Source organism: Panthera uncia, chromosome A2 (genome assembly GCF_023721935.1).
Source record: "Panthera uncia isolate 11264 chromosome A2, Puncia_PCG_1.0, whole genome shotgun sequence".
In the NCBI taxonomy this organism is placed as follows: Eukaryota; Metazoa; Chordata; class Mammalia; order Carnivora; family Felidae; genus Panthera; species Panthera uncia.
The window spans coordinates 22,130,125-22,155,226 of NC_064816.1; the positions used below are offsets into that span (position 1 = coordinate 22,130,125).

The following is a 25,102-nucleotide window of genomic DNA, read 5'->3' on the forward strand; positions in this document are numbered from 1 at the left end:
TTCCCTCCAGTGTATCTGGGCTTCTCATCTACCCATGAACATGGAGGATTTCATCCCTACGTACAAACTCCTTGGTATTTGTCCCCTGGCATGTCTATGTCATCCGGTCATCAAATTTATCTAGAAAGGTCTGAGCCACATGGGGTGGTGCAACCAAAGGGCCAGCACCATTTTGAGGGAAATCCTAGATACCATGGTACCATCAGATGCTACAAGGCTTCTCTGAGGGTCTGAGTCAGGTGTTGGCTATTGGCCTTGTATTGTGTGCACTGGGCATGTGCCATGATCCTGGTTCCATGCACTCAGTATATTGTAGTTGTTCTCAATCTAAAACTGAATCGGTGTACCCCTGGCCGCGAAGGCCAGTTTCAGGGTAGCCTGAATGAGTTGGTGTCCAGTGGAGGCACAAGGGACTGGTGGGATTTGGCTTCCGGCATGGTTCTGCATCCATTAATACGCCTACTGCGTCCTGTGGGTGGTCGCCATCTGAGCTGAGACACCCTCGAGGGAGGCCTAGTACAAAATGTGGTGAAGACCCGAGGCTGGGCAACCAGGCAAAGATGGGGTGGAATCCCAGTTCCACTGCCAGTTAGCCATGCCACCACGTGGCCTGCATCCCCTCTCCTGGAAGAAGGGCATTCACTCTTCCTGAGGAATGCTAGGAGGTGAGGGGGAAGGTAGCTGTCAGAAAACATTTGCTTTTTTTTTTTCTTTTTTGCTAAAGGCAGTCACTTGGAAAGCAGAACAGATTGGTTGCTACATTTTATGAATTCCTTGTTGGAGAAACAATGAACTTAGAAGACTGAAAGCTGTAACTACTTCAAAGTACTTTCCCTTTGGAACAGATAGCAGAATGGTGGGTGGGGATCCCTGCATGGCTGTATCGTGATAGTGAACACAATATATTTTTTTTCAATTCCTTCACTTTTCAGTATTTTCCAAATTTTCTACAGTGAGCAGTTGTTACATGGATAATCAAGGGAGAGAGAGAAAAAAACAAAACAAAACACCTTAAAAAACAGCCAAAGCTTAAACCTTTTGGATTGTAGACAGGAGTCACTGATACTCTGTTTCCACTGAGACTCCCATTCCCTTGGGCCACCTCCTCTAAGGCTATGTGCCATGGCAACCGGAGACCTTGTGTTTGAGACCCTTGCTTTGACCTTGAGAAGAATGGACCACGATGTCAGGTTGAACTGCCTCTTTTTAAAAGGACCGTACTATTAAGAAACCTTTGATCCCATGAGCATACTTTCCAGGGCTGAGGCAGGTGCTGCCACATCTCAGGTGTCAGTAATGACCTTGGCAGTTATTGGTGTTTGCCGAGTAGGCATTTCTTGAGACTGTTTGTCAAGACATACCCCTACTCAACCATGTGTGTACCCATTTGCTTCTCATCCCAGCCCTGTGAGCTGAATGCTATTACCTGCATCCTATAGATGAGCAACATGGGCTCAGAGAAATGATGCACACCAGCCCTGGAGCACACAGTGTGTGTGTGACTAGAACCAGAGTCTGACTCTAGGGCCTTGCTCTCTACTGCTCTTCTGACCACCCTGATTAATGAGCAGTGAACCACCGCCTACAACCTGAGTGCAGGAAATGACCGTTCTCAGCTTCTCCATGCTTTACCCAGGCTCACCTGGGCCTGGCTCAGGACCTGATAAATGTTCAGTATCCAACAGTATTTTGGGGTATGTGGGTGTGTAAATGAGCAAATAAGGGAACGAATGGCTGAGGGAGTGAAGGAATGACGTGCCTGGTGGCCATCAGGCCCTGCTGTCTTGTGCATGGAGGAGAGAAGATGTGCCTCCTTTCCTTCTCCTTGAAAGGACCACTTTGGCCTCTCAGACAAGAGGAGACGCGGGCCTCGGAGGAGATGGTGAAGGTGTTCACCAGCTGAGGACCATGCTTTCCTTGGGAGAGAACATCTGCCCAGACAATGGTTGGCTCCCTGCCCTTGGCCACACCCCTGTACCAGATGGCATTAGCTTTGGGCAAGATTTCTTCCTCTCCAGTTGTGGGCCTCCCACCCCATCTCCTTCCTTCCTGTTGGCAGTGTGGAGCAGCACGTACAATTTGTCAGTTATTAGCATACACAATATTTGTTTCGCAGAGGCTGTGTGGATGTGTGTAGCTGATCTCCTCTGGCCCTTCCTCCCCCCCCCCCCCCCCCCCCCCACAACACACACACACAGAGAAAAAAAAGCAAAGACATTTTTTTTTTCAAACTCACATGAACATGGTCATCACCTCAGCCCATCCCATTATGCTTCCAAAGTCCATCTCTAGATAACCCACAAGAACACTCAGGAGCAGCCAGTTAACCCCCACCTGTCAGGTTCAGGCACATAAGGCAGCTCCTGTATGGCTCCAGCTTGCCCCTCAGATGGGTGCCCATCTTGTCCCATCCTCCTAGGCCACGGGCTGGTTTGTGTGTTCACCACATCTGGCCTTTATTTGAAACTCCACCTCAAAGTATTTCATAGCACAGAATATCTTTCCTTATTAAATTCTCCCCCACATATTTTTTTCATAAAACAGGCACCAAAAACTACAAACCTACCCGTGGCTCTCAAAGTATCTGTTTATAAACCTTTGGAAACCGTTCGCAATTCGTTAATCACATTTTCAAAGGAAGTTACAGTTTATAGATACACTAACAAATGCCATATCCGATGCCTCAGCCCCAGTAACGAGATCCTCACGCAGGGAAGCAGGGAGTGGGGCTGGTGGATCCGGGATGTGTCACAGGCTGAATCCCACGGGATAGGGGAGATCTGGCCTGGGAGTCAGATTTACTTCTCATTCTGTCACTCTTACACTGTGGCCTCCCATGTGTCCTCTCGGGGAGAAAGTAGGGGATCAGCCATGCTCAAACATAGTAGTCTATCTTGATTAACAGTGAGGTATTTTGCAAATCACATGTTCCTAAAGAGCCGTTAGGAACACTTCACTTAAAATGTACTTTAAAAGTGGTTCATTTACAAGGAAAATAATAAAGGCATTAAATATATACAAATCACAACTCCAGTGACTACTTACGTTTGAAACCCAAACCAGCTTTAAAACAACATATTTAGAAAGGGAAGGGGGTAATGTGGAGAGAATGTGTTGGTACCTGAAACATCTAAGGGCATAAAGATTTCAGTCACAGCTTGATCCAGGCACACACACCATGTTTTCAGGACTCTCTTCCTGTCTCTTCTCTGCTTTCTCTGCACTGGCTTCATTCTCAGGAAGGCTCTCTCCAAGCAGAAGCAGAGATGTTTATGAGGAGCTCAAGTTCACGTCCTACCACCTTAATGATGCTAGTGGATGCACAGCTCTTTTATCCAGATAAATCCAAGAAAGCATCCCAGATTGGGTCTCATCTGGATTGGCATGAGTTATATACCCAGCTCTGAACCAATCTCTGTGTCCTGGAGAGATGTGGGTCTCCTTACATGCTCAGGTCACTTGCCCACCTCTGAACCAGGATGGTCTTGCTTTCCCAAGAACTATATTTATGGGGCATAGGGCCCAAGATCTTCCCCTGGAAGAAAGCAAGGTGATTGCCCTGGAAAATGTGAGGGATGGGTGGGGGCAGTGCACAGCACAGATGTCTTCCTCGTGGAAGTCTAATCTCTAGCCTTCCAATGTGCTTTCTAAATGGGAGAAAAAATAAAGGTGGATCTAGGGTCATTATGCTTGAGTTTACTTACCACCCTCAATCTGTTTTGTCTTATGCAACAGCCACTGACTTTTTCTTCTCTCGCTCAGAGTAATCACTCTTCTACATTACTGCTTGATCTTTAATGGGAGACCATTAACAAAGACCCAAATGGGAAGTCTTTCAGACTGGTTTCACATACCTGGTTAAGCAGACATTGTGGTGGGGCATTCCTTTTTTTTTTTCCTTCTTTTTTTTTTTTTTTTTTAGTGTTTATTGATTTTTGAGAGAGGAGAGAGAGAGTTATTCCTAAAATGGAGTTCCAGAGCAAGTATCCCCAGTCCTGCCTGTTTCCTTCAATGAAACTAACTTATTTAGACTCACTGGCTTGTGGACCAATACACTGGGAATGCTTCTTCACCTCACGCTCTAAACTCTCCAGGTTCTCTGAATATCAAAAGTGCAATGTACTGAATTTCTTGAGTGTTTGACAGCTGGGAGTGGTCAGAAGGCCAGGCTTCTCTAAGCATTAGAAAATTGCCAAATACCATCTAAAAGGACTTGGGTTCTTTATCACAGGTATGGATTTTTCTGCTGCGAGAGTCTCAAGTCCCAGCTGAGGTATATAGTACGCAAGTCTTGGTGCTTAAGATACACACCAGGAGGAGGTGCATGACTGTAACTCTCTGACACAACCATCTTCAACAAACACCTCCTTCCTGCCTATGGTTTGCAGAGCAGGATCACTGACTGGGTCTCCTTCATTTCAAGGAAATGACATGGAAGCCAACTGTATACAACGAGACCCATGATCTTGTTGGCCAAGATGATGGGTCTCAGGAATCATGCTAGCATATTAAGGATTTATTCTGTGCCAGAAATGTGTTTGTCAATTTATACACACTATCTAGTTCATTCTCTCAATCTACCGTTGCCACGGAGGTACTATTGCTTCTCTTATTTTGCAAGTGAGAAAAGGGGAACATGAAGCCACTGGGCCCCTTGTGCAAGATCATGTGCCCAGTGAGTGGCAGAAACACTTTGTCTAACAAAAGACAAGTGGATACTTTTGGTGCTCAGGACCTCAGCAGTCTTCCTGAGTTTCTTTAGGAGTGGCTGAAATAACATGATGCTCAGACACGAAAATTTGGTCGGGGGCTGGTGGTGAGTGGGGATGTCCTGCACACTCTGGTTATATCATGTTATCTAATGTGTCATGGAATTTGTTATTGAACTTGTGATGGGCTCTTTTCCAATATGCATGGTGGGCAATACATTGACCTTCGGGGGGGGTGGAGCAGAATTAAGAGTGATGAACTGCGAGCCAGTCCTTGGAAAAGAAAGAAAGCCTATTTAGCTGGCTTTATTTATATCCTTAGTACCTGGTCCCCACTAGGGGTCCAATAAATGTATTTGAGTAAATAAATAAAGGAGAATTTTGTAATGACCAAAGGAAGTGCTTCTCACAAAAAGATGGTGTAGACCTAGTGTTACAAGGCCCAAGAAACTGTAAAGGCTTTACCCTTAGTGGCCAGAGGCTGGGCTGCATGAGCTTCTGGCGTTCCTCCTGGCTCTTAGGAGTAGGATTCTTACTGAAATGGAACATGGGGGCCGTTAGACAGTTAACAGAGGCCCAAGAGTTTCTGACTCTTGCTGCTCAAAGGGACATGTGGAGTCTTACTTAGCATCATGTGCCCCCTTCCCCATCACACCTCCTCACTGAAAGCTGTGGGTGACAACCCCATGGACCTCATTCCTGTTCCTCCCACTTGGCCCCAGTCTGACACTTGCCAGGGTCAGAGCTTCTGTGAGCACACGAACTTTCCGTAACAGGATCCAGCCATGAATCTGCTGTCATTTACAGCAGCTTTGCAGGGAACCACTTCCCTCCCTCTTCATCTGCAGTGGATCTGATGTCGTAAAACTGGCCATGAACAGCTGCTCATTGGAAAGCCTGAGAGCCGGGAGAGGAAGGGTGGTTGACCTGGGTGACCTGAGCCCACTGCCCCTTGGAGCCAATGCAGCCTTCCTGAGTGGTGCAGTGGGCACTTTCCAGAGAGGTCTCAGCGCTCCTGAAATACACTTGACAGGGAAAACAAGAGAGGAGGAAAGCCACTGGGCCCTGTTTGGCTCTACAGTGACTACCCTGTCTGGCCTCTGTTCCCTGGGTTCCACTGGGGGCCCATTTAGACCTGTTTGGTTCAACACACTGGCAGTGAGTCTCTCCTTCACACCCATGTGCCTTCAGCACCTTGTCTCTGCAGTAGACAAGCAGTGTCCAAAATGGTAACCTGTGGTTTTATGGTCTTAACACACTTACAGTGACACTGCATCTCATTTAAAATCTTACCAATTCAATCCAAAGATGACCAGTTTAGAGACAAAATCAAAAAAGAAAAAGGCTATACATACATACATATTTTTTTCTAGTATGCCATCAGCCACATCTTATGAACTTGTAAAGGGGCTGCTTATCTTTAGCCTGCAGTAGAGGGCAGACTTTCCTACATTATAAACATCCCAACAACCAGCATTAAAGGCCCTGAGGCACAGGACCATCCACACACAGGAACATCCAGTTGGTAAAATGGTAGGCTTGCAGGGTGACTAACACCAGTGATCTAGGGAGAAAAAATGAAAACCACTTCCCCAGTTATTAATGCACTCATCAGCTTTTCCAGAGAAATGCCCTAATGGCCGTTAAATCTGACAGGGATTCCCAGTACCCACATCTACTCCAGGTAAAGGAGCTGCGCTTAGCTCAGTACTGCTATAGACAGCATGATAGGAAGTAGAAGGTTCTGTGTGTCTACAAAATGGTACCAGGATGTTGAGCCCAACTGTGGAGATCAGTACTTTTGTTTCCTAGCCAAGGAATTAGGGGGTAGCTTTGGGACAGGAGGTAGGGGTGGGAGAACTATAAAACAAAGGGTTATGACTAGATGTTTGGTAAACTGTCTACAAAGCCCTTTCCTATGTCATGAAGGGGTGGTCTTTAAAACTTAGGAGTAGAGAAGGATCTCCCCCATTCCACACACATACCATCCAGGCAGAGGGGAAATTTTGCTTGGTTTCTGGCGTGTTTGGAGCCAATGAGTCCAGTAGGTAAATTCATATCAAGTAGAGTTGACTTGTTATTCCCCAGCTCAGAGCGACTGGCCTCGGCTTCCCTGCTATTAAAACCCCTAGGACTGTGCCCTGCCGGGCTTCTCATCAATATCTCTCTACTCATGGTTCCTGTCAGAGAAACGGGGCTTGGGGAGATAAAGGCTGCCCTGGCTGCTGATCTCATGGAAATATTTTGTTTTCTTTTCCTTTTCTCCCTGCCAGTACGAGGAAGGAAAAAAGCGAAGGAAACCTAACTACAGTAGCGTTGACCTCTCGGAGGTAGAGTGGGAAGACCGGGATGATGTGGTAAGTGACTGATGAGGAGGGAGCTCCACTGTACCCACTTCTGTACCTGGAGGCCATCCTAGGAGGTGGCCACTGCAGGGACATGGAGACAGTGGGCCCTTTTGATGGCATTTGGGGTTTATAACTCTCCTGCTGGTTGGAAAAACTGCAGATAGGCCTGCTTTGTGCATTTGGCCAAAACCAGCTCCTGTCTGGTCCCTTCTGCTGTGGATTAATCCAGACCCTTCCTCAGTGCCGTTTGTGGGGCGTTGCTGCCTTCAGGGGAGCCTGGCCAGACAGCAGAAGGCTCTAACCACCACAAAGTCAGGGCCACAGTGCACTTGTAGGGACACCATGGGCCAGCCCTTTTTTTTAAAGAGCAGCCCAGGGCTTAGCAGGCCCACCTCCCATTTGCACGGCTGGCAGTGCATTTCCTGGGCAGTCTCAGCCTTCCCCATCCTGGCCACACTGCCAACAGCACACACGCTTCTTTCCCGCGCGGATTCAGCCTTCGGCACTGTATCAAAAGCTTTCCTTATGCCCAAGACTTAACCCCGTCTGTCTTCTTGTTACTTCCTCAATAAATCAGATTTGTTCGACATGGCTGCCTTTGCATGAATGTAGGCAGACTGTCCTTAATTAAATTGTCACTTCCCATGAGTTCCTGCCTTGATCCTTGTTCTTTCCTTTCTCTGTGGTATCTCCGTGCAGGGCCATGGTTCTCTGCCCTCACCCTCCCTGATTTGTCCAGGGTTCTTTCTGCAGTTTCACCATTGAGACACAAATGTTTCTGTCCCTCAGTCTGTCCTATTTCCCAAAGGGTTGTTGAGGGGAACCACCTGGACTCCCCAGCTGGGTTCCCGGGCCTTTCAGAAACATGGCCAGCATCACTGTTCTCTGGCTGTCATTTTTCTTCTCTTCAAGTCCTCTACTCCCTGGACATCTCAGCTAGCATAAATCTTGGATTCTCTTCCTTGCCTATAAATTGCAAGAGGTGTATCTGTTTTAGAAATTTAGCCAATTTCCTTCTTCATCTGTACTAAGACTCTTTAAACTCAAGTTAAAACAAAATAATGGCTGATTGGTTAAAAGCTACTTCCTAACCTGCCCTCTTTTCCCAGGGGCTGGTGGCCTGATGTCAAGTCAGCTCAATGACCTGGTACGGTTTACATCTCCTTGTTCTTTTAAACGTGGTCATTGGGGTCTTTACATTGTACTGCGCCTGATGCCCATGCCCTTCCTTTTCAACCTGCTCTTCCCAAGAAGCAGGCTAGCGCAGTTGTGAGGGGCACCCCTCCAGGCATTAGCCTACCTAGGTTCAGATCCCACGTTAGTTATTTGCTGGCTATTGGTCCCAAGCCTGCAATTATCCTCTCCGTGCCTCAATTTTGTTGTTTTGTTCTTTTTTCCCAGTAAAATGAGTATGATGATAATAGTACCTACATCAGTTGTGAATCTTAAATGTGTAAATATGCCAAGTGATGAAAAGGTATTTATACCACTGTGCAGACATGGTGAGGCCCGTGAGTGGTGGCTATTCTTCATACCATTCTCATCATCATTAATCCTCAGGGAACCTTCTCGTTAATGAAGGTCCCGTGGACTTACAGCTGCTAAATTGTCTCGTGAGTGTCTGAAGGGTGCATTCCATTGTTTTCCTTCCTCTTCCATCTTTACTTTATCAGTTGCTTTATTTTGACCTCCCTGGACCTTTTTGTTTCCTTTCCCAGAAGGCTGGAACCTTGTTGTCAACATGCTTCTCCATCAATTTCCTCTCATCCATTTTGATTAACGTGGGAGGCAAACTGGAGTATGTTTGCTCTTACTTCAGAGTCCTCCCATCCAGGGAGCAGGTCCTCTGCTCCTAAGCACAGAGCTGATGATGCTCTCACTTCTCCTTTGCGTGGAAGCGATTTATTACTTGGCTCACTTTATCCATCACCTATGCTCCAGTTAATTTTCAATGAGCTAATATCTCCTCTTATTAATAGTGGTTTCCCTGCCCTATCATCTTTTTCCCAGATTCCCAGACTCCTGAGCGTGTTCTTCACCTCCATCTGACTCATAGGACTGGGCGGGGTGGGGGGGGTCCACCTTCAGAATTCCCACATCTCCTACACGTTCAGTGTTCTTAACCTGCTCACAGTGGTCTCTCGTTGTCTCCTGGTTCGGGTCCCTTGCCTCGTCTCTTTGAGGAACATGGCATACTCAAAGTGTCAATTCCTTCATCACCAGCATGTCTGGGGAAACCCAGGTCACCATTTGTCTCCTAGAGATTTGCACTTCATTGATTGGAGAATGCTGGAACCCATACAAAGCATCTTTGTGAAGTCTACACAGGATCCACCCTGCCCATATGTCCACCACTGGGGTTTGCGTGTGAGTAGCAGAGGGCAGGCTTTTGGTCAAGATCTGGGAAAGCACCTTGCAAGCAGGGCCAACTGAGGAAGAAGCAGCTTGAGTCTGCCCAGCTGCAGAGAACATCTTGGAAGGTGCATCCTACTTCTCTTGGCAGCTCGGCTCTTGTTGAATAAAATAACGGTATTTATAACATAGACCCTGTGTCCTTCCAAAAAAAGATGTGAGGTCACATAAACTATTAAAACATGTGCAAAATAGACTGGCTAAATTTAAAATTTTTTAAAGAGAAAGAAATTAGAAACCATTTAGAGGAGGATGAGCAGAACCGTTGGCCCAGGCTCCAGGTGACTTAGGCATCACATCAACAACACAGTGAGTAGAACAGACCTTCAGGGACCCGTGAGCCAAGAAGCGAGGCTGAGCCATCCATAGCCCAGCCTGAATCCCTGGTGTTGATCACCTCTGGGAAGGAAAAAATAGCTTTTAAAATGGCATTTATTCTTTGGTTATGAATTCCCAGAGAAGGTTGAAAGAAGTGAGGATATTTTTCTTACTTCTGTTACCTGTTAGTCATTCCCAAACTCTCCACAGAGAACATTATTATTCCTATAAAGAGGAAAAAAACTAATATAAATAATAGTAACTGACATATATTTGAATTCTTCCTGCAAGCCATCTCTCCTATAAGTGCTATATGTGGATGACCTGGTTTATTCTACACAATGGTCCTTTGAAGTAGGTGTTATTGCTATCCTCATTTTGCAGGTGAGGAAACTGAGACAGAGAACTGATTGGTCCACGGGCTCACAGTATGGATTCCATCCCAGGAAGTCTGGCCCCAAAGCTCTTGACCACATTGGTATGCCTTAGAGAGAGCCTTTGCGTCCAAGAGTCCTTGAAGACTGTATCAGTGCCTCAGTATTCTCATAGTATCCTCCCCTGAGTGGTGCAGCAAAGATGGGGGTCCTTGCACCCAGATGCTAAACAAAAGCTTGCCATGGGGTGTTGTTGCAATTACCAGCCTGTCAGATCCTGCCTCTGGTCCAACTGACATCCCTTTGTTGCAATGTGAGCCTTGTCTACAGTCCTGCAATCAACTCATGTTTCTCCTTACCTAGGATGATTCTGGAGGAAATGTCCTTTGTGTCTTCTTTCTAAAGCCCCATAAACCTCTTCTCCCGGGGTAAATTTCTGAGAACTGTGCCCATTTAGGTTGTTCTTTTTTATACCTACTCCAGTGTCTCTGCAGTTCATGCTTGAGCCCAGGACCCCAAACCAAGCACAGCCCACCTGAAAGAGAGAGAGAGAGAGAGAGAGAGAGAGAGAGGATTTTGATTTTGTTGTACAGATGCTCTGTGCCCGAGTCTGTTTTCATATTCTGGGTAAATGCTTACTGGAAATGATAGACCTGTTTATCTCCTGCTTCTCCTTTCCCCTTTAATCTGTTGGAGTGGCCCAGATTGCATGTCTTTGGGGGCCTGGATGTGCGTGCCACTTGTGCACCAGGAAAGGTGAGGCTCGTGTTCTGATGTGGATAACAAACCACCATTAGCAGGATAAGGTATCATTATATACTTATGCATAAAACCTAAGGTGATCAACAAATATCTGAGGGAAACTTCCTTTTTTTTAAATATAATTTATTGTCAAACTGGCTTCCATATAATACCCAGTGCTCATCCCAACAAGTGCCCTCCTCAGTGCCCATCACCTACTTTCCCCTCTCCCCCACACCCCGACAACCCTTAGTTTGTGCTCTGTATTTAAGAGTCTCTTATGGTTTGCCTCCCTCCCTTTCCATTTGTAATTTTTGTCCCCCTCCCCCATAGTCTTCTGTTAAGTTTCTCAAGATCCACATATGAGTGAAAACATACAATATCTGTCCTTCTCTGACTGACTTACTTCACTGGACATAATACCCTCCAGTTCCGTCCACGTTGCTGCAAATGGCCCGATTTCATTCTTTCTTGTTACCAAGTAGTATTCCATTGTATATATAAACCACATCTTCTTTATCCATTCATCAATCGATGGACATTTAGGCTCTTTCCATAATTTGGCTCGTGAAAGTGCTGCTGTAAACATTGGGGTACAAATGCCCCTATGCATCAGCACTCCTGTATCCATCCCTTGGGTAAATTCCTAGTAGCGCTATTGCTGGGTCATAGGGTAGATCTATTTTTAATTTTTTGAGGAACCTCCACACTGTTTTCCAGAGCATCTACATGAGGGAAACTTCCTTAGTGAGCTTTAACACAGGAGGAAGAGCTGTAGGCTCCCAATGGGACCAGAAGCATGACCACTAGCTTGAGCATGGGTGCTTTGAATGGTCAGCAAAGCTGCCTCAGCTTCAGGGTGCAGGCGAGAGAGACAGACTCACTGGGGGCTCTGGGAAACACATGTGACCTGGATAACGCAGGGGCCAGGGGAAGGAGGATGGCTCTCATCGACCGGGGAGCCTGATCACCATCACCAGAAAACTATTTTCAGCTCGGAGAGGTTTGACCTTTATTTTATCAGCTACACTATGATGAAAGCTGCTTTCATGTCCACTGCATTATCACACTTGCATCAGATAGGAAAAAAGAAAGGTATATCATTGATGCTTTAATTTGCTCTTCTTTGACACCATTAAGTGGAACATCTGCACGGGTGATTTTTTTAATGACTACATAATATGCTAACATATGGGCACACCCAGACTTGTTGGGGAACTTTCCTCCACCAGGCCATGTTCATTCCTCCAGTTGCTCATCGCTTTCGTCCAGGTAGTGGCAAATTCAAGGGCTATTTGGACAGCTCTGAGCAGCACCGTCGATCACGCCCTTCCTGGCCTGGTTGGGGTATATAACTTCCTTACCGCCCCACCACTCTGGTCTCTGCTCCGCGTATGCCTCTGCCATCCTGTCTTGTACGCTAGCTGTACTTACTGTAGGATGTGCGGGGTCAAACCTCCGTCTCCTCAGATGGAAAAGTGACATTTCTAGACCGTTTCAGCCTTACAGTGCTGTTCCCATCACTCAGTCCGTTGAAAAAGTACAAAACCCCCTTTCCTCTTGTGGCAACAAGGACAGAAACCACCTTCCTGTCAGCCCTAGTTCACAGTACCAAATGGGAGAGCCTACTGGAAAATTAAAACCTCAGACTGGTGGGGCACCTGAATGGCTTGGTTAGTTAAGCATCTGACTCTTGATTTCAGCTCAGGTCATGATCATGATCTCACTATTTGTGGGATCAAGTCCCACTGTCATCAGAGAGCCCATTTGGGATTCTCTCTCTCCTTCTCTTGGCCCTTCCCTGACTCACGTGTGCTCTCTCTGTCTCTCTCTAAATAATAATCTTTTAAAAAGCCACCTCAGACATTTCATGGTCAAGTTTAAATTAAAACTTTTCTTTGATTTAAAAAAAAAATCCAGAAATAACATACATTATTTTTATATTCATGCTCTACAGTTGTATATGAATGCTTTACATTTGTCCAAATGCTTTCTCTCCTGATTTGAGAAACAAAAATAATGACATGGGGCAGAGAGCCTGTATGACCGTAGACAAGTTTTTTTCATTTTGTGCCTCAGTTTCCCCACCTGTAAAACAGGGATAATAATTGTGCCTTATTTTGAGGGTTTTAAAACCTGTACCTGACACATAGTAAGAGCTTAGTAGACAAGTAAGTATTGTCTGGGCTTTATAAGACTGATCAACACCGTTATGCAGCACCTGATGGGATCCTGGGGTCTGGGAGGCCTCACTTAGAACACTTTTGATGGGATGAATGAAAGAGGAGTAAACGTAGCCACAGAGAGGTCACAGAACAGTGGTCTGTGTCACCAGTAAGACTTGAGTCTTGATATCGTGGGTTATTTCTTTTTACCATGGGCTGACCCTTTTTCATTCTGGGCTGACCTGCAGGTTGTAAAGAGCCATGATTTTAACACAGGAACTGGGGAGGGGGCGTGGTGCAGGGGGGGTTCCCATAATCCGTTATTTGTTCATGAGCAGCACTTCCAAGCAATGAAACCTATTAAGAGACATCAGAGTGCATCACAGAGTAAGGTGTATTTCTTATGTGGCTCACAGTCAAAGTTGGAAAGACGTCGGTTTGGAGCATGGGCATCTGTGGTCAAGCAAACTCAAGCTTGAATTCTGATTCCTTAAGCTATTGACCGGGGTCTGACATCAAAGGGAAGGGGGAGGATGGTAATGACAGTGATTGGAGGTGATGACGGTAGACAACAAACATGTGCTCGGTGCTTAGGGTGGACGAGGCTGTCTTCTAAATATCAGTGCATCTACTTCCCATGACAACTCCGTGAGTTGGGTGCTGTCGTTAGTTCCATTTTGCAGGAAAGGAAACTGAGACACAGAGAGGGTAAGCGAGTTGTCCAAGATCGTAAGCTCTGGAGTCCACTTCCTAACTATAGTGCTATTCTGCGTACAAGTAGGTGTTCAATAAGTGTAATCTGTTTTTGTTAAAATTGAAGAAAAGAAAAAGACCAGACTAATCATCCAACCATTTGCCTCCAGAGAGTATCAGTGACCTTGGCCTTGGAGCCGCCTGGGGATGATGCTGATTGTTCAGTGCTACTGGGGGTTGGGGGCGGGGTGGTAGGGACTCATGGAGAAGCTTACCTAATCTCCGACTTGCCTGGGGAATGTGAGAGGGGAGGGTCCCAAATGGCTTTAGGCAGGCACCAGAAAGAGGAAAAATGAAAACCATGTTAAAGATAAATCGAGCCGTTCTTAAAAGTTAGAAAGTAGACTTAATTAGGACCAGCTCTCCCCATCCAAAACCACAAAAGTTAAAATGGGAAAATATTTCCAGAAATGCCCATTATGTGTTGTTAAAAAATATCTAGAGTAAAATATATGTTTTATTTTATACATGCCTCCAGCTAAAAATTATGCTTTTGACTCTCTCTCACAGAAGACGGGAATGTGAACCCAAATCTAGACAGCCCCGAATCAAATTTAGGTTGCTTGCAAACATTACAGTTTTCTATCGGCCGGATCTTAGTCAAGCTCCTCAGAGGAGAGAAGAGGGGAAAGAATTAAAAAAAAAAAAAAAAAAAAAAAAAAAAAAAAAAAAAGGCCAGAAAAAAGACCCCCCCTACAGGGGGGGGCATGTTAGCATCTGCTCCTGTTCCATTAAATGGCATACCCTTCGTCTCCCATTGGTGCCCATGTCTTTCATCACTGTGTCTGCTGTCCTTCTGTGAACCCACAGAAGGGCCACACATAATTAGAAGAGGTCAGCCAGGGGCGGGAGGAGAGCATGAGGCTCACTGTTCCTAGATGGGACCTCCAGAACTCAGATACCGGGTTGCCCTGTCACTGCCCGTGAACCGTAAGCGAGACCATTAACTGGCTCAGATTTCTCCGAGAGCATTTGAAGATGCTTCATGCCATAGAAAGCGAATCGCTGTCTTCCAAATGGTTGGCTTAAAAAAATACCATGTAGGAAAATATCTTTAACTTGATTATGTTTTGAAAAACGATTTCTTCATGACAAACTAATACCCTTTTTGAAAACACAACTTGTCCCCAGAGACATTCTTGCCCTCATGAGTGTTTTCGCGGTCGTTGGGGCTCCGTTCTCTGACTCTCAGGCGTCGTCCACATAGCCCAGGCTTTTTCATTGGGGCTGCCTCGAGGTTTACACGAGCACCCCAGACTGAAGTCGAAAGTCATTTGACGCTGTTAGCCTCTCTCCCCTGGTATAGCGGCTGTTGGATGTGTACTCTGGAGAAGCCTTGTTCTAGAGCGCGGGTGCTTGGCATGCACCACCAAATGTGCTCCCTAGCTGCAGGACGCAAGATGCCCAGAGGGCATGCAACCTAGGAAAGGACTAATACCAGCTTCCTTCTGTCGTTTCAGTTAAGAAATGCCATGGTGAACCGAAAGACTGGGAAGTTCTCTATGGAGGTGAAGAAGACAGTGGACAAAGGGGTACATTTTTCTCAAACATTCTAGCCGCTTTACTTTAAAACAAACCACTGTGAAAAATTAGCTTTGAAAGCTCTATCTGGAATAAATATCTTTCGCTGAGATCATTTTTCTCTTGTCTTTACTTATCTCAAACAAGATTCATGTAGTACTGTTAACGTGATCATAGCGTGTCCATTTATTTTTATTTATTTCTGAAAACGTCACCTAGCAGACTAACCATGTTTTCTTCTCTCTACGACTTTTTTTTTTCAATCTAGAAACGGGTTTTGGTGATGACAAATGACTACTATTATACAGACATCAAGGGTACCCCTTTCAGGTAGAGCTGACCATAATACATGGACATTCCATCAGATCCATCACTTGTGTTTGTACAAAACCTGCTGACGCTCTCAGAGCTCGTCATCTGAAGATAACCAAACACCCTGCCGAAAGGCTGGAAAGAGTGAGGAAGGGGCTTTTCCCAGGCTGCTTTTGTTTCTGTTTTCCAGAAGGGGGAAGATGGTTCAGGCTCACCTAGGAAGACTCACTCAATTTGTCATGGCTTTGCATCTCATTATCGAGCAAATAAGCTTTGGGGGTTCCAACTAAGGGTGGAGAGACCAGTTCAGAGGGTTACCAGGTTCCTTAACCATCTATCTAACTTGCTGCCCAGTGAGTCCCATTTCACCTTTTATTTCCATGATCAAAAAACAGGCCTTCAAACTAGGAAATAGCATATCCATCCTTACGTGTTGTGCTTCCATTTTAATTTCTCTGAAGTGTACTTCTGTGCTTGTCTACCTTTGAATCCTGTTATTTCTCTGTAACAGTCCTGAAAAATGGCTTTGCCCCATTGCCTGCTTTCAGACATGCATGTGGCATTCTATAGTCTCCTGCTCCTGTGACCTTACTGCTGTAACACTTTTGTAGGAAGTTATTTCAGTGGGGCTGCTTCACATTCCCAAGCTGGTGCCTCCCAGAGCTAAGGAGAGAAAGAATGTACTGACTATAGATTAACCTGAAAAATAAACGATGGCATTGCTGTCATAGACTGCCAGGGATCCCGAGTTTAATTGCAGTTGGAAGCAGAGCAGTCGAGGGAACACGGGACCGCTAAGTGGGTTTGCCAAATGAAGAGACTGTGTTTTCAAAATAGATTCTCTTACTTTAGAAAGGAGCTTAACTCAAGCTCGTGAGAGTGGGAAAAATCTATTAGACCAGGGAGAGGGTTGGGCACAGATGCCCACAATGCAATAATGTGGCCACATGCTAGTGGTAGTGGAAATTTTTATGTTCCCCCTTGGAAGGTTCCCTAGTCCTAAGCTCTAGGGTCTGGAAAGACCCATCTGTGGCTGAATGTAGGGCAGGAGTATGTAAGGTAGTGGTGAGGACCAGGGCGTATGGCTCTCTCGAGGGCATCCGAGAGAAGGGCTAGCAGTTTGCCACGCCTCTTTCAAGATGCACAAGAGCAGCCAATGGCTGCTGGCACTTCCAATCAGAAATTGCTTTGAAGCGGCTGATTGAACCTAAGAAAAACGAACACCAACTATAATCAGTGGGGTTTTGAAAGTAAACTGTTGGAAAAATTGTTTACAGAACATGGAGTGGAAATGTGAAAATGGAAAATAAAAAGTTAACCCACAAGTCTATTCCAGTCAATGCCATGGATTTCAAGGTCTGCTTTGTTTCTCTGCACAGCTTAGGTGTGGCGCTCTCCAGAGGCCATGGGAAATATTTCTTCCGAGGGAATGTAACCATTGAAGAAGGTAAGATGATGCTTTGACCCGTTTTATCTTTTAGGATGGGGGAAAGGCCCCAGACCCAGCCATTGGGTTCACAAAAGATCTTGCTCATCTGTTCAACCCTCTCTCCAATCCCTGGGCATTTGACTCAACTGATTGCTCACTTGACGTGAGCTTGCTTTCTGAACGGTGGGAATCCCCCCACTAGGGGTGGCTTTCTTTATGGTTTCATTTGTTTATATTCTGCTTTAATCCACAAACCTGTTGAGCCAACTCATAGGATCATCCACCAACTATCTTCTTCTCATGCATAAAAAATCACGACCAAGAAAAATACAAAGTAGTGTAAAAATTCAAGCCCAGGAGGAATAAAATGAAAACAACGGCATGCAAGCCTTAGTCTTCTACAGTTGAGCCACAGATTTCATTTGTGCTTCAAGGCAGCCCAGGTCCAAGGGGGAAAATATGATCATTTAAATGATATAGCTAGGTCAGAAAGAATAAGGAGCACCTTTAGATTCCCAGGTCCTCTTGTCTTCATAAAGCATAGGCGTACTCAAACTCCCAATGAATGGTAGCAGTTGTTACAGCCCTTGAAACTTTTAAACCACTGCCACACCCGTACTGCCCTTTACAACAACCCAGTAGCTCAGAGAAGTTGCCTTCCCCAGTATCACCAGTTCACAGGGAGGGGTGAGGCTGAGCCCTGAAAGTCTCCACTCCCCAAGTGGCCCTGAGTAAGTCACTCACCCGATCTGGGTGTTAGATTTTGCATCTCCACAGAGAAGGAGCAGGACCAGACCAGTGCTCTTTCTGGGTGTCCCCAGAAAGTATGGCGAAGAGCAGGAAGGTTGATTACAAGCCAGTTCTAATTGGTTCGAGCTGCTTACAAGTGCATGTGGTGAACTTCCAGAAGCTGGACGACCCTGGGGCTCTCTCCACTGATGTAGTGGAGAGTGAAGAGATTGGCGATCCCGAGATGCCAAGTTCCATAGCCAGCCTCTGGTCTACTGCCAGCTAGCATGCATTGTTTTACAGGTGTGAGTCTTTGTCTCACAAGTCATTGTGAGATCTTAAGGACTCGAAAGAAGATTGAAAGCTTTCGTTGTGCCCATTTCAGAGCTAATCAATCATATGGCCTCTTTTCCCAGAGACACATAAGACAGAGCAGACAACTTTGTTACTTGGGCAAGATACTTAAAAGGATGTGTTCTCAGAAATTGCTTTTTTTTAACTTCTAGAATTTTCTGGTTGTATGAGCCATGTGTGGCTTTGTGGATATCACTGTCCATGAAGCCAGAAAATACATGTCTAAACTATCTGAGGTGAAGCTGAGGGAACAGCTCATGGTCAGAACAATAGAGAGAGAGATTATTAATGGGTTATTTGCATCTCATGTGTCCATTTCCTCAGCCAATCCTCAGTACATGGGCCTACCTCTTTCTCTGTCTCTCTGTCTCTCTGTCTCTCTCTCTCTCTCTCTCTCTCTCTCTCACACACACACACACACACACACACACACACACACACACAGTTGTTTTGCATTGTCTTTTGGGTCATTTCTTTAGCCATCACCTCTCCCTGTATGTTCCACAGCTGTGAGGCTGAGAGGTCATAGACTTTCAGAGCTAACTGTAATCACCATGCAAGAAATTAGTTTGAACCCAAGCAAGGGGGAGACTATCTGGTTATCCACACAAATGAGGTCAGATCTTGCTTTCTTTGTTGGTTCTCTATAAATAAGAGGGCTTGCGATCCTGCCAACTTGGAGTACCCGAGCCTGAGAAAGCTACTTCCACTTGGGCCAAGTAGTAGAGGGTCCTGATCATAAGGGCCATGGCACAATTATTGTTCTGCTCTGTTCTTGGAGAAGGTAGGAGTTTCTTGGGGATGGCAACCACACTTCTGTGGGATCTTCCATAAGAAATGCTGCCCCACAGAATGTGGGAATTTTCAACATGCTTTCCCATTGTTATATGTTACAAAGGTGGTCAACAGGTAGACATTGTTCAAAATGTAAGGAGTTGCTACTGAGGCTGAAGGTATGGGTTATAGTTCCACTTGCTGAAATTGTTTCTCTTCTGAATCTCCTTGGCATGCATATATATACATATATGCCATTATATACATACACAGAGAAAGAGAACATAGTAGTTGTTCAATAAATTAGAGCTTATGTCATTATTGTCCATGTTGTCAGTCACCAGTAGATGTGGTTGTGTCAGAAGGACCCAAATCAGAGATGAGCAACTTAGAGAACAATTCAGTTTCCTTGGTGGCCTGGGAACTCATAGAGGAAACAATCAGAACAATCTTCCCATCAGAGATTTATCTATAGGTCCTATGAAATAGAGGCAGAGTGGGCTTTGTGGATGAAGGTTGATGAGAACAGAAACTATAAAAATAGAATTGACATCATTAACCCAATATTCCAGGAAGGTGAGAGCCCATCCCAGGGCTGTTGTACTGGTTATTCCTTCTGCCAGAGCACACGCTCCATTATCTACAGGCTCGGCCCCTCACCTCCTTCAGGTCGTTGCTTAAAAGTCACTTTCTCAGTGAAGCCTTCCCTGCCTATCCTACTCAAAATTGGAACTCTTTCTCTTTTACTTCTCATCTCTTGGTGCTGCCTATCCTATTCCACTCTCTTTCATAGCCCTTATCACTAACTGATATGTTATGTCTTTTAATTTCATTCTCTTTCCACCACTAGAAAACAAATACTGTGAGGGCAGTGATTTTGTTTTGTTCACTGGTATAGTCTCAGGGCCTAGAATAGTATCTGGCACAGAGTTGATGCTCAGTACATATATGGAAAGAAGGAAGGAAGGGAGCAGGGGAGGGAGAAAGGGAAGACAGGATGGATAGATGCATGCATGGCTGCATGGATTGTCCTAGGGACTCATCCCTGCCCCACTTAACCCTCTCCTGGAGTCTATGAGGTAGACTCTGTCATATACATCTTCTGACTAATAGAACTCAAAGAGTTGAAGTGACATCCCCAAGGTCATTCAACCAGTTGGTGTTGGAGCCAGGAAATGACACTTTAGTTCTGTCTGATGATATTCTGTCCAATGTATTCCCTACTTCCTGTAAAATCAAGCAGGGTGGGCAATAGTTAGATCTAGTGTTTGGCTATTTACTTCTGCATTTGTATTTGAGGAAGAAGCTGGAATCCTGAGTGCAGTAAGATACTGCTGGCCATTTGGGAAACTCTGACATCCTCAAACAGACTATAAGCATCATCTGAGTTCCTGAGGTCATCACTCACAAGTGTGTGTCTGCTGATGAGCCTTCAAAATGAACTCACATGAAGATACAATGAAAGAGTTATTTCACAGAGCTAGAGTGATCTGGAGCATTCTGTAAAAACTCCCCAATTCCCTGCAAGCCCCGGTTGTCCCAGCTACCTTTCTGGACTGATGGCACATTTTTACTTAGGATCCTGTAACAACTAGCAACTTTTGCTGGTCAAAAACAGTTGAGTATTGGGGCACCTAGGTGGCTCAGTCGGTTGAACGTACGATGACTCAGGTCATGATCTCGTGGTTCGTGAGTTCGAGCCTTGTGTCAGGCTCTGTGCTAACAGCTCAGAGCCTGGAGCCTGCTTTGGATTCTGTGTCTCCCTCTCTCTCTGCCCCTCCACCGCTCATTCTGTCTCTCTCTCTCTCTCTCAAAAATAAACATTAAAAAAATTAAAAAAAAAACAGTTGAGTATTGACAATTGCATATCATTCAACCTATCATCTCACCCTCACAACCAACCATCAGTTAGAGACTATTATTATTCCTGTTTTGCACAAGAAGAAACCGTCATTTGGAAAAGTAAAGTAACCTGCTAATGTCACACACAAGTTAAGTGGTCCAGCCCAGCTCCCTGCTCAGGCCGTGCAGGGCTCCAATGCCAGTGTTTCCACCGTCATACTAAACCTGTCCCCCGGAACTCACTGGTGTGTCGTTTATCTTCATGGAGTTCAGGCTTTCCTGGGACACTCAGCCTGGGAAGGTGGCAGTGGTGGCCTAGGGAGATGGAAGTGGGGAGAGAGATCTGCCTGGTTTCCTTTGTCCAGTGTCCCTTTTCATGGGCAGATATCTTTGGCATTGGTGCCTACCCATCACCACTCAATGGCCCTGTCCTCAAGCATTTAGAGCACATGAAAGCTGAGGGGTGTCCATGCCCCACGCAGGTGATCCTTACTCATTAACTCCTTCTCCTTGATCTCCAGGCCTGCATGACTTAGAGCACCCTGACGTATCCCTGGCAGATGAATGGTAAGAATTAAACCATCCTTCATCAGCATGGGTATTTGTTGCCATCTTTGATTTCAAATCTTCTATACTCCCCCGCTACCTCTCCTGGTTCAAAGGCAAAGGAAGGCGATGCCACAAATACTCACGTGTTCCTGTTTTGGCCCATGTCATGTTCTCAGGTCCTACTGCAACACTGACCTACACCCGGAGCACCGTCATCTATCTCAGCTAGAAGCCATCAAGCTCTACCTCAAAGGCAAAGAACCTCTGCTCCAATGTGAGTGTGCTGTGTGTGCGTGTCACCAGAGTACACAATGAACCGAAAACCGTACTTCCCCTCAGCTTTCAAGGGAAGCTTTGCTCCAGTAGAGATGATCAGTCAAATGTCTGCTTCCTAGAGGAGCAGGAGGAAGAATGTGGGCCACTGGAAACCATGCAGAAACCCCAGTCTCATTCTAGCCTTTTGCACTGGATTTGCCCCCCTACTGGACCATTTAAGTCAAGCACCTGAGTAAGATGGAAACTACCACTAGGAGGGGACTGTGACTATCTGTTCCCTTATTTTACATGAGAAACAAGGGCAGGAAACAGAACTGGCGGCATCTCAGGGCCTACTTGAGGTCTGCTTCCCTCCAGAGTGGAATCATCACGGACACATGTTGCCTCATGAGGTATATGTGCTGTTGCCCCTCCTCTTACCACGGGGCCTCTGAGGGAGCTCAGTGAGTCAGAAATGGCCCGTGGCCAGTGCAGAGGGGGCAGGGAGAGAGCAGCAGGCCTGATGCTCACCAAGTACAAGAGCAGCCCCTGGACTGGGGTCTAAGTTAGTTACAGCGACTAGTTTGGGCGAGGAGAGATTTGCCAGCAGTGAGCACAGCACCTGCCCCTACCCCCGACAGGTAGCACTTGTTCATTGATGTGAACGGTTCTTTACCTATATTATTTCCTAGACTAACCACAGCAGCCCTGTGAGAGCTGGAAGGACGTTTATCTAGCTTCTAAAGTGCATCCTCATGGAATGGATTTACTTTTGGGGACATGCTCTAGTAGAGAAAAGATCAGATGGACATCATATAAGCCTATTTTGTTTCATTTTCTTTGACTTTCTGAAGGACATATTTAAAAAACAAAGGGATAGAGATATGTTTTAAAATTTACATCTACCATCCAGCTTAATCAAATCTTAATATTTTGCCCTATTTCCTTCAGGTGCTTTCTAAGGAATGAAACATTACAGATAATGTTGAAGCCCCTGAGTCCCATGTGGTCCCGTTTCCCTCCCAGAAAAAGCTACCCTCCTGTATTTGTCACTCCTAGGCAATTATACTATCATATTATCTATATTATTACATTATTATATTATACTATTACTATATATAGTAATATATACAGATGTATATATGTGTGCATATATATGTATATACGTATATATAGGTATCCATGAATAGTATGTGCCATTATTTTCATTATTTTATATATTAAAATTTATATGTGGTATATTATATTATCTACGATATAACGTGTGTATTGTTCTATACTTGTGTTTCACTCGTTGCATTGTTGAGATTTACTTATGTTGATCATTTACCTGTGATGCATTTGTTTGAATTACTATATGGTATCCCAAGACGTAACTATGTCTCACTATGTCCATTGTCTTTTTGGTGATGAGTTATTTTTAGTTTTTGCTTTTAGAGCAAAGTGCCATTGTCTTGTTGGCCAGCATCAAGGTGAGGACTGGCCGGCTGTAGGTGACAGTTAGCCCCTCTGCAGAGTGATTGGAGGGCTCTGGGATGCCTCTGCTGCACTCATGATATCCCCCTGACTCCTTAGCCTCTTCCACAGAGCCCCAGCAAGATTCCCTCTTTGGATAGGGGCAGGTTTCCTGCTTTAAATTGGAAAAAACAAACAGTCCTACCAGATGGAAGGTGTCACAAAATAGAGGAGTCCCAGGAGTGTTTAGTTATCACATCCCTCTCTCTTCTTACAAACGACTGGGAGCAGGGCCCTGAAGAACCACAGGTAGAGGACAGAAGTGCGGATGGACCGAGCAAACTTTCTAAGACATGCCGGTCTATGGCATCAACTCCTAGATGGGAAGAGAAAGCAGAAAACCGAAGTGTGACACACCCGAGACTCTCTGTTTACTATCGTTTCATCCAGATGCTCTGGGGGGCCCTGTATTGCAGGCATATCAGCTGTCAGAACTGACCCATATTTTCAGCCGGTGGGAGGTTGTTAATGCCTAACGCGACACATCACAGGAGAGAGTGGCCTGCAGACACTGCAAATGAGCGCGGCGAGACCTCTCGTGCCCCCGTTTGGGGCCCAGCCACAGCCATCTTCTCAAGTCTGTCCCTCCCAATAGGTGATAAAGAATTGATACAAGAAGTCCTTTTTGATGCCGTGGTGAGCGCTCCCATTGAAGCATATTGGACCAGTCTTGCCCTCAACAAATCTGAGTAAGTGGTTGCACGTGTCCCCCTTTCCTGGCCATTTCCCCACAAGCCGTCCGAAATATGGTTATGGTTTAAAGAACTAAAGTGTTTGGGGAGCTTGGTGTTAAAGTGCTTTAATTTTTCCCAAAGCTCCAAACCACAAGAGCTAGAGCAGATTAGCGGCTCGGGCTTGGGTGGCAAGCTCCCGGGTTTGACATATAATTTGAGCGTTAGCATTACATGAAATTTGGTGTGCCGGGGTGGGGGGCACTGGCGAGGGAGAGGGAGGCAGAAGGAGCGCTTAGCTTCTTGCCCTGCATGGCCCCCTGTACTTCACAGTCTGGAGGGGACTTGGGATCTGGGCCAGGCCGGGTTATAAGTCGGACGGGGAAGTGAGAGCTCTGTTTCATGAGGGTGTCAGGATATAACCCTGTGGTTTTCTTTCTGTGGCAGAGGACGCAGGGAGAGGGGGCTGGGCAGTGGTAGCTGTTGTCAAAGTCTTCAGCAGCTTATCAATGTTATTATTATTTTACTAATTGAAGTAGGTTATTAAAGATTGAAAATAGAAAGAAAAAGCATTCCTTTTTCCTTATACCTTCATGTCAGACATTATTTAGTTCTCTCTCCTTTTTTGTTCTTCATTAGCTCCATTCATTCATTTACCTTGCCTTTTGTAAACCCTCTTCTCTATCCTATCATTCATTCTGTTCTCATTGTCATTCCTTTATCATTCGTTCATCCATGCATCACCGATTGCATATCTGTTGTGTGCCAGGCACTGGACTAGGTGTTGGTGAAATGGAGTAACTCAATCAAACACAGTCCTTGCCATCATGGTGCCTGTGGTGTGTAGCATCCCAGATTATTAAGAATTTGATAACTGCTTTGAAAGAAGTGTAAGGATGTACAGACTATGACAAGACCGAGAGTGGAGATGAAAGACAGAAGGCCTTTCTGAGCAGAAACTAGTTCAAGGGTTAGGGAGCATTCTAAGGAAAATGGAACAACGTGTGCAAACGTTCTGAGGTACAATAGTATTTGACACATTTGAGGAATTTAAAGAAGGCCAATGGAACTGAAATATAGAAAGTAGGCTCGAAGATGTTGGCAGATGAGGGTGCAGAGGGGCTAGATGGCTCAGGACCTTGGGAGTCAGGTGAAGGATTTCGGCTACTATACTACAAGTGTTGGAAAGCCACTGAACGATTTTAAGAACATTTTAAGATGTTAAGAAGGACATGATCATATTTGCATTTTTAAAGAATATCCTCCTCCTGCTATGTGAAGAATAGTTTAATGGGATAAGAGCAATAAGAAAGGCTTCTACAGCATTCCAA

The 25,102-nt window shown here is 45.5% G+C and overlaps 1 protein-coding gene across 2 annotated transcripts in view; it reads left to right on the plus strand.

Annotated features, from left to right (window-relative positions):
* CACNA2D3 (calcium voltage-gated channel auxiliary subunit alpha2delta 3) overlaps positions 1–25,102 on the plus strand; it is an 895,877-nt gene that overhangs the window by 668,781 nt on the left and 201,994 nt on the right. For both annotated transcript variants that reach the window (XM_049640724.1, XM_049640725.1), the window contains exons 17-23: positions 6,983–7,066; positions 15,281–15,352; positions 15,610–15,671; positions 17,033–17,100; positions 21,303–21,348; positions 21,507–21,604; positions 23,696–23,789. In XM_049640724.1, coding sequence (XP_049496681.1) covers positions 6,983–7,066; positions 15,281–15,352; positions 15,610–15,671; positions 17,033–17,100; positions 21,303–21,348; positions 21,507–21,604; positions 23,696–23,789 — 524 coding nt within the window. The remainder of the gene's footprint in view (positions 1–6,982; positions 7,067–15,280; positions 15,353–15,609; positions 15,672–17,032; positions 17,101–21,302; positions 21,349–21,506; positions 21,605–23,695; positions 23,790–25,102) is intronic.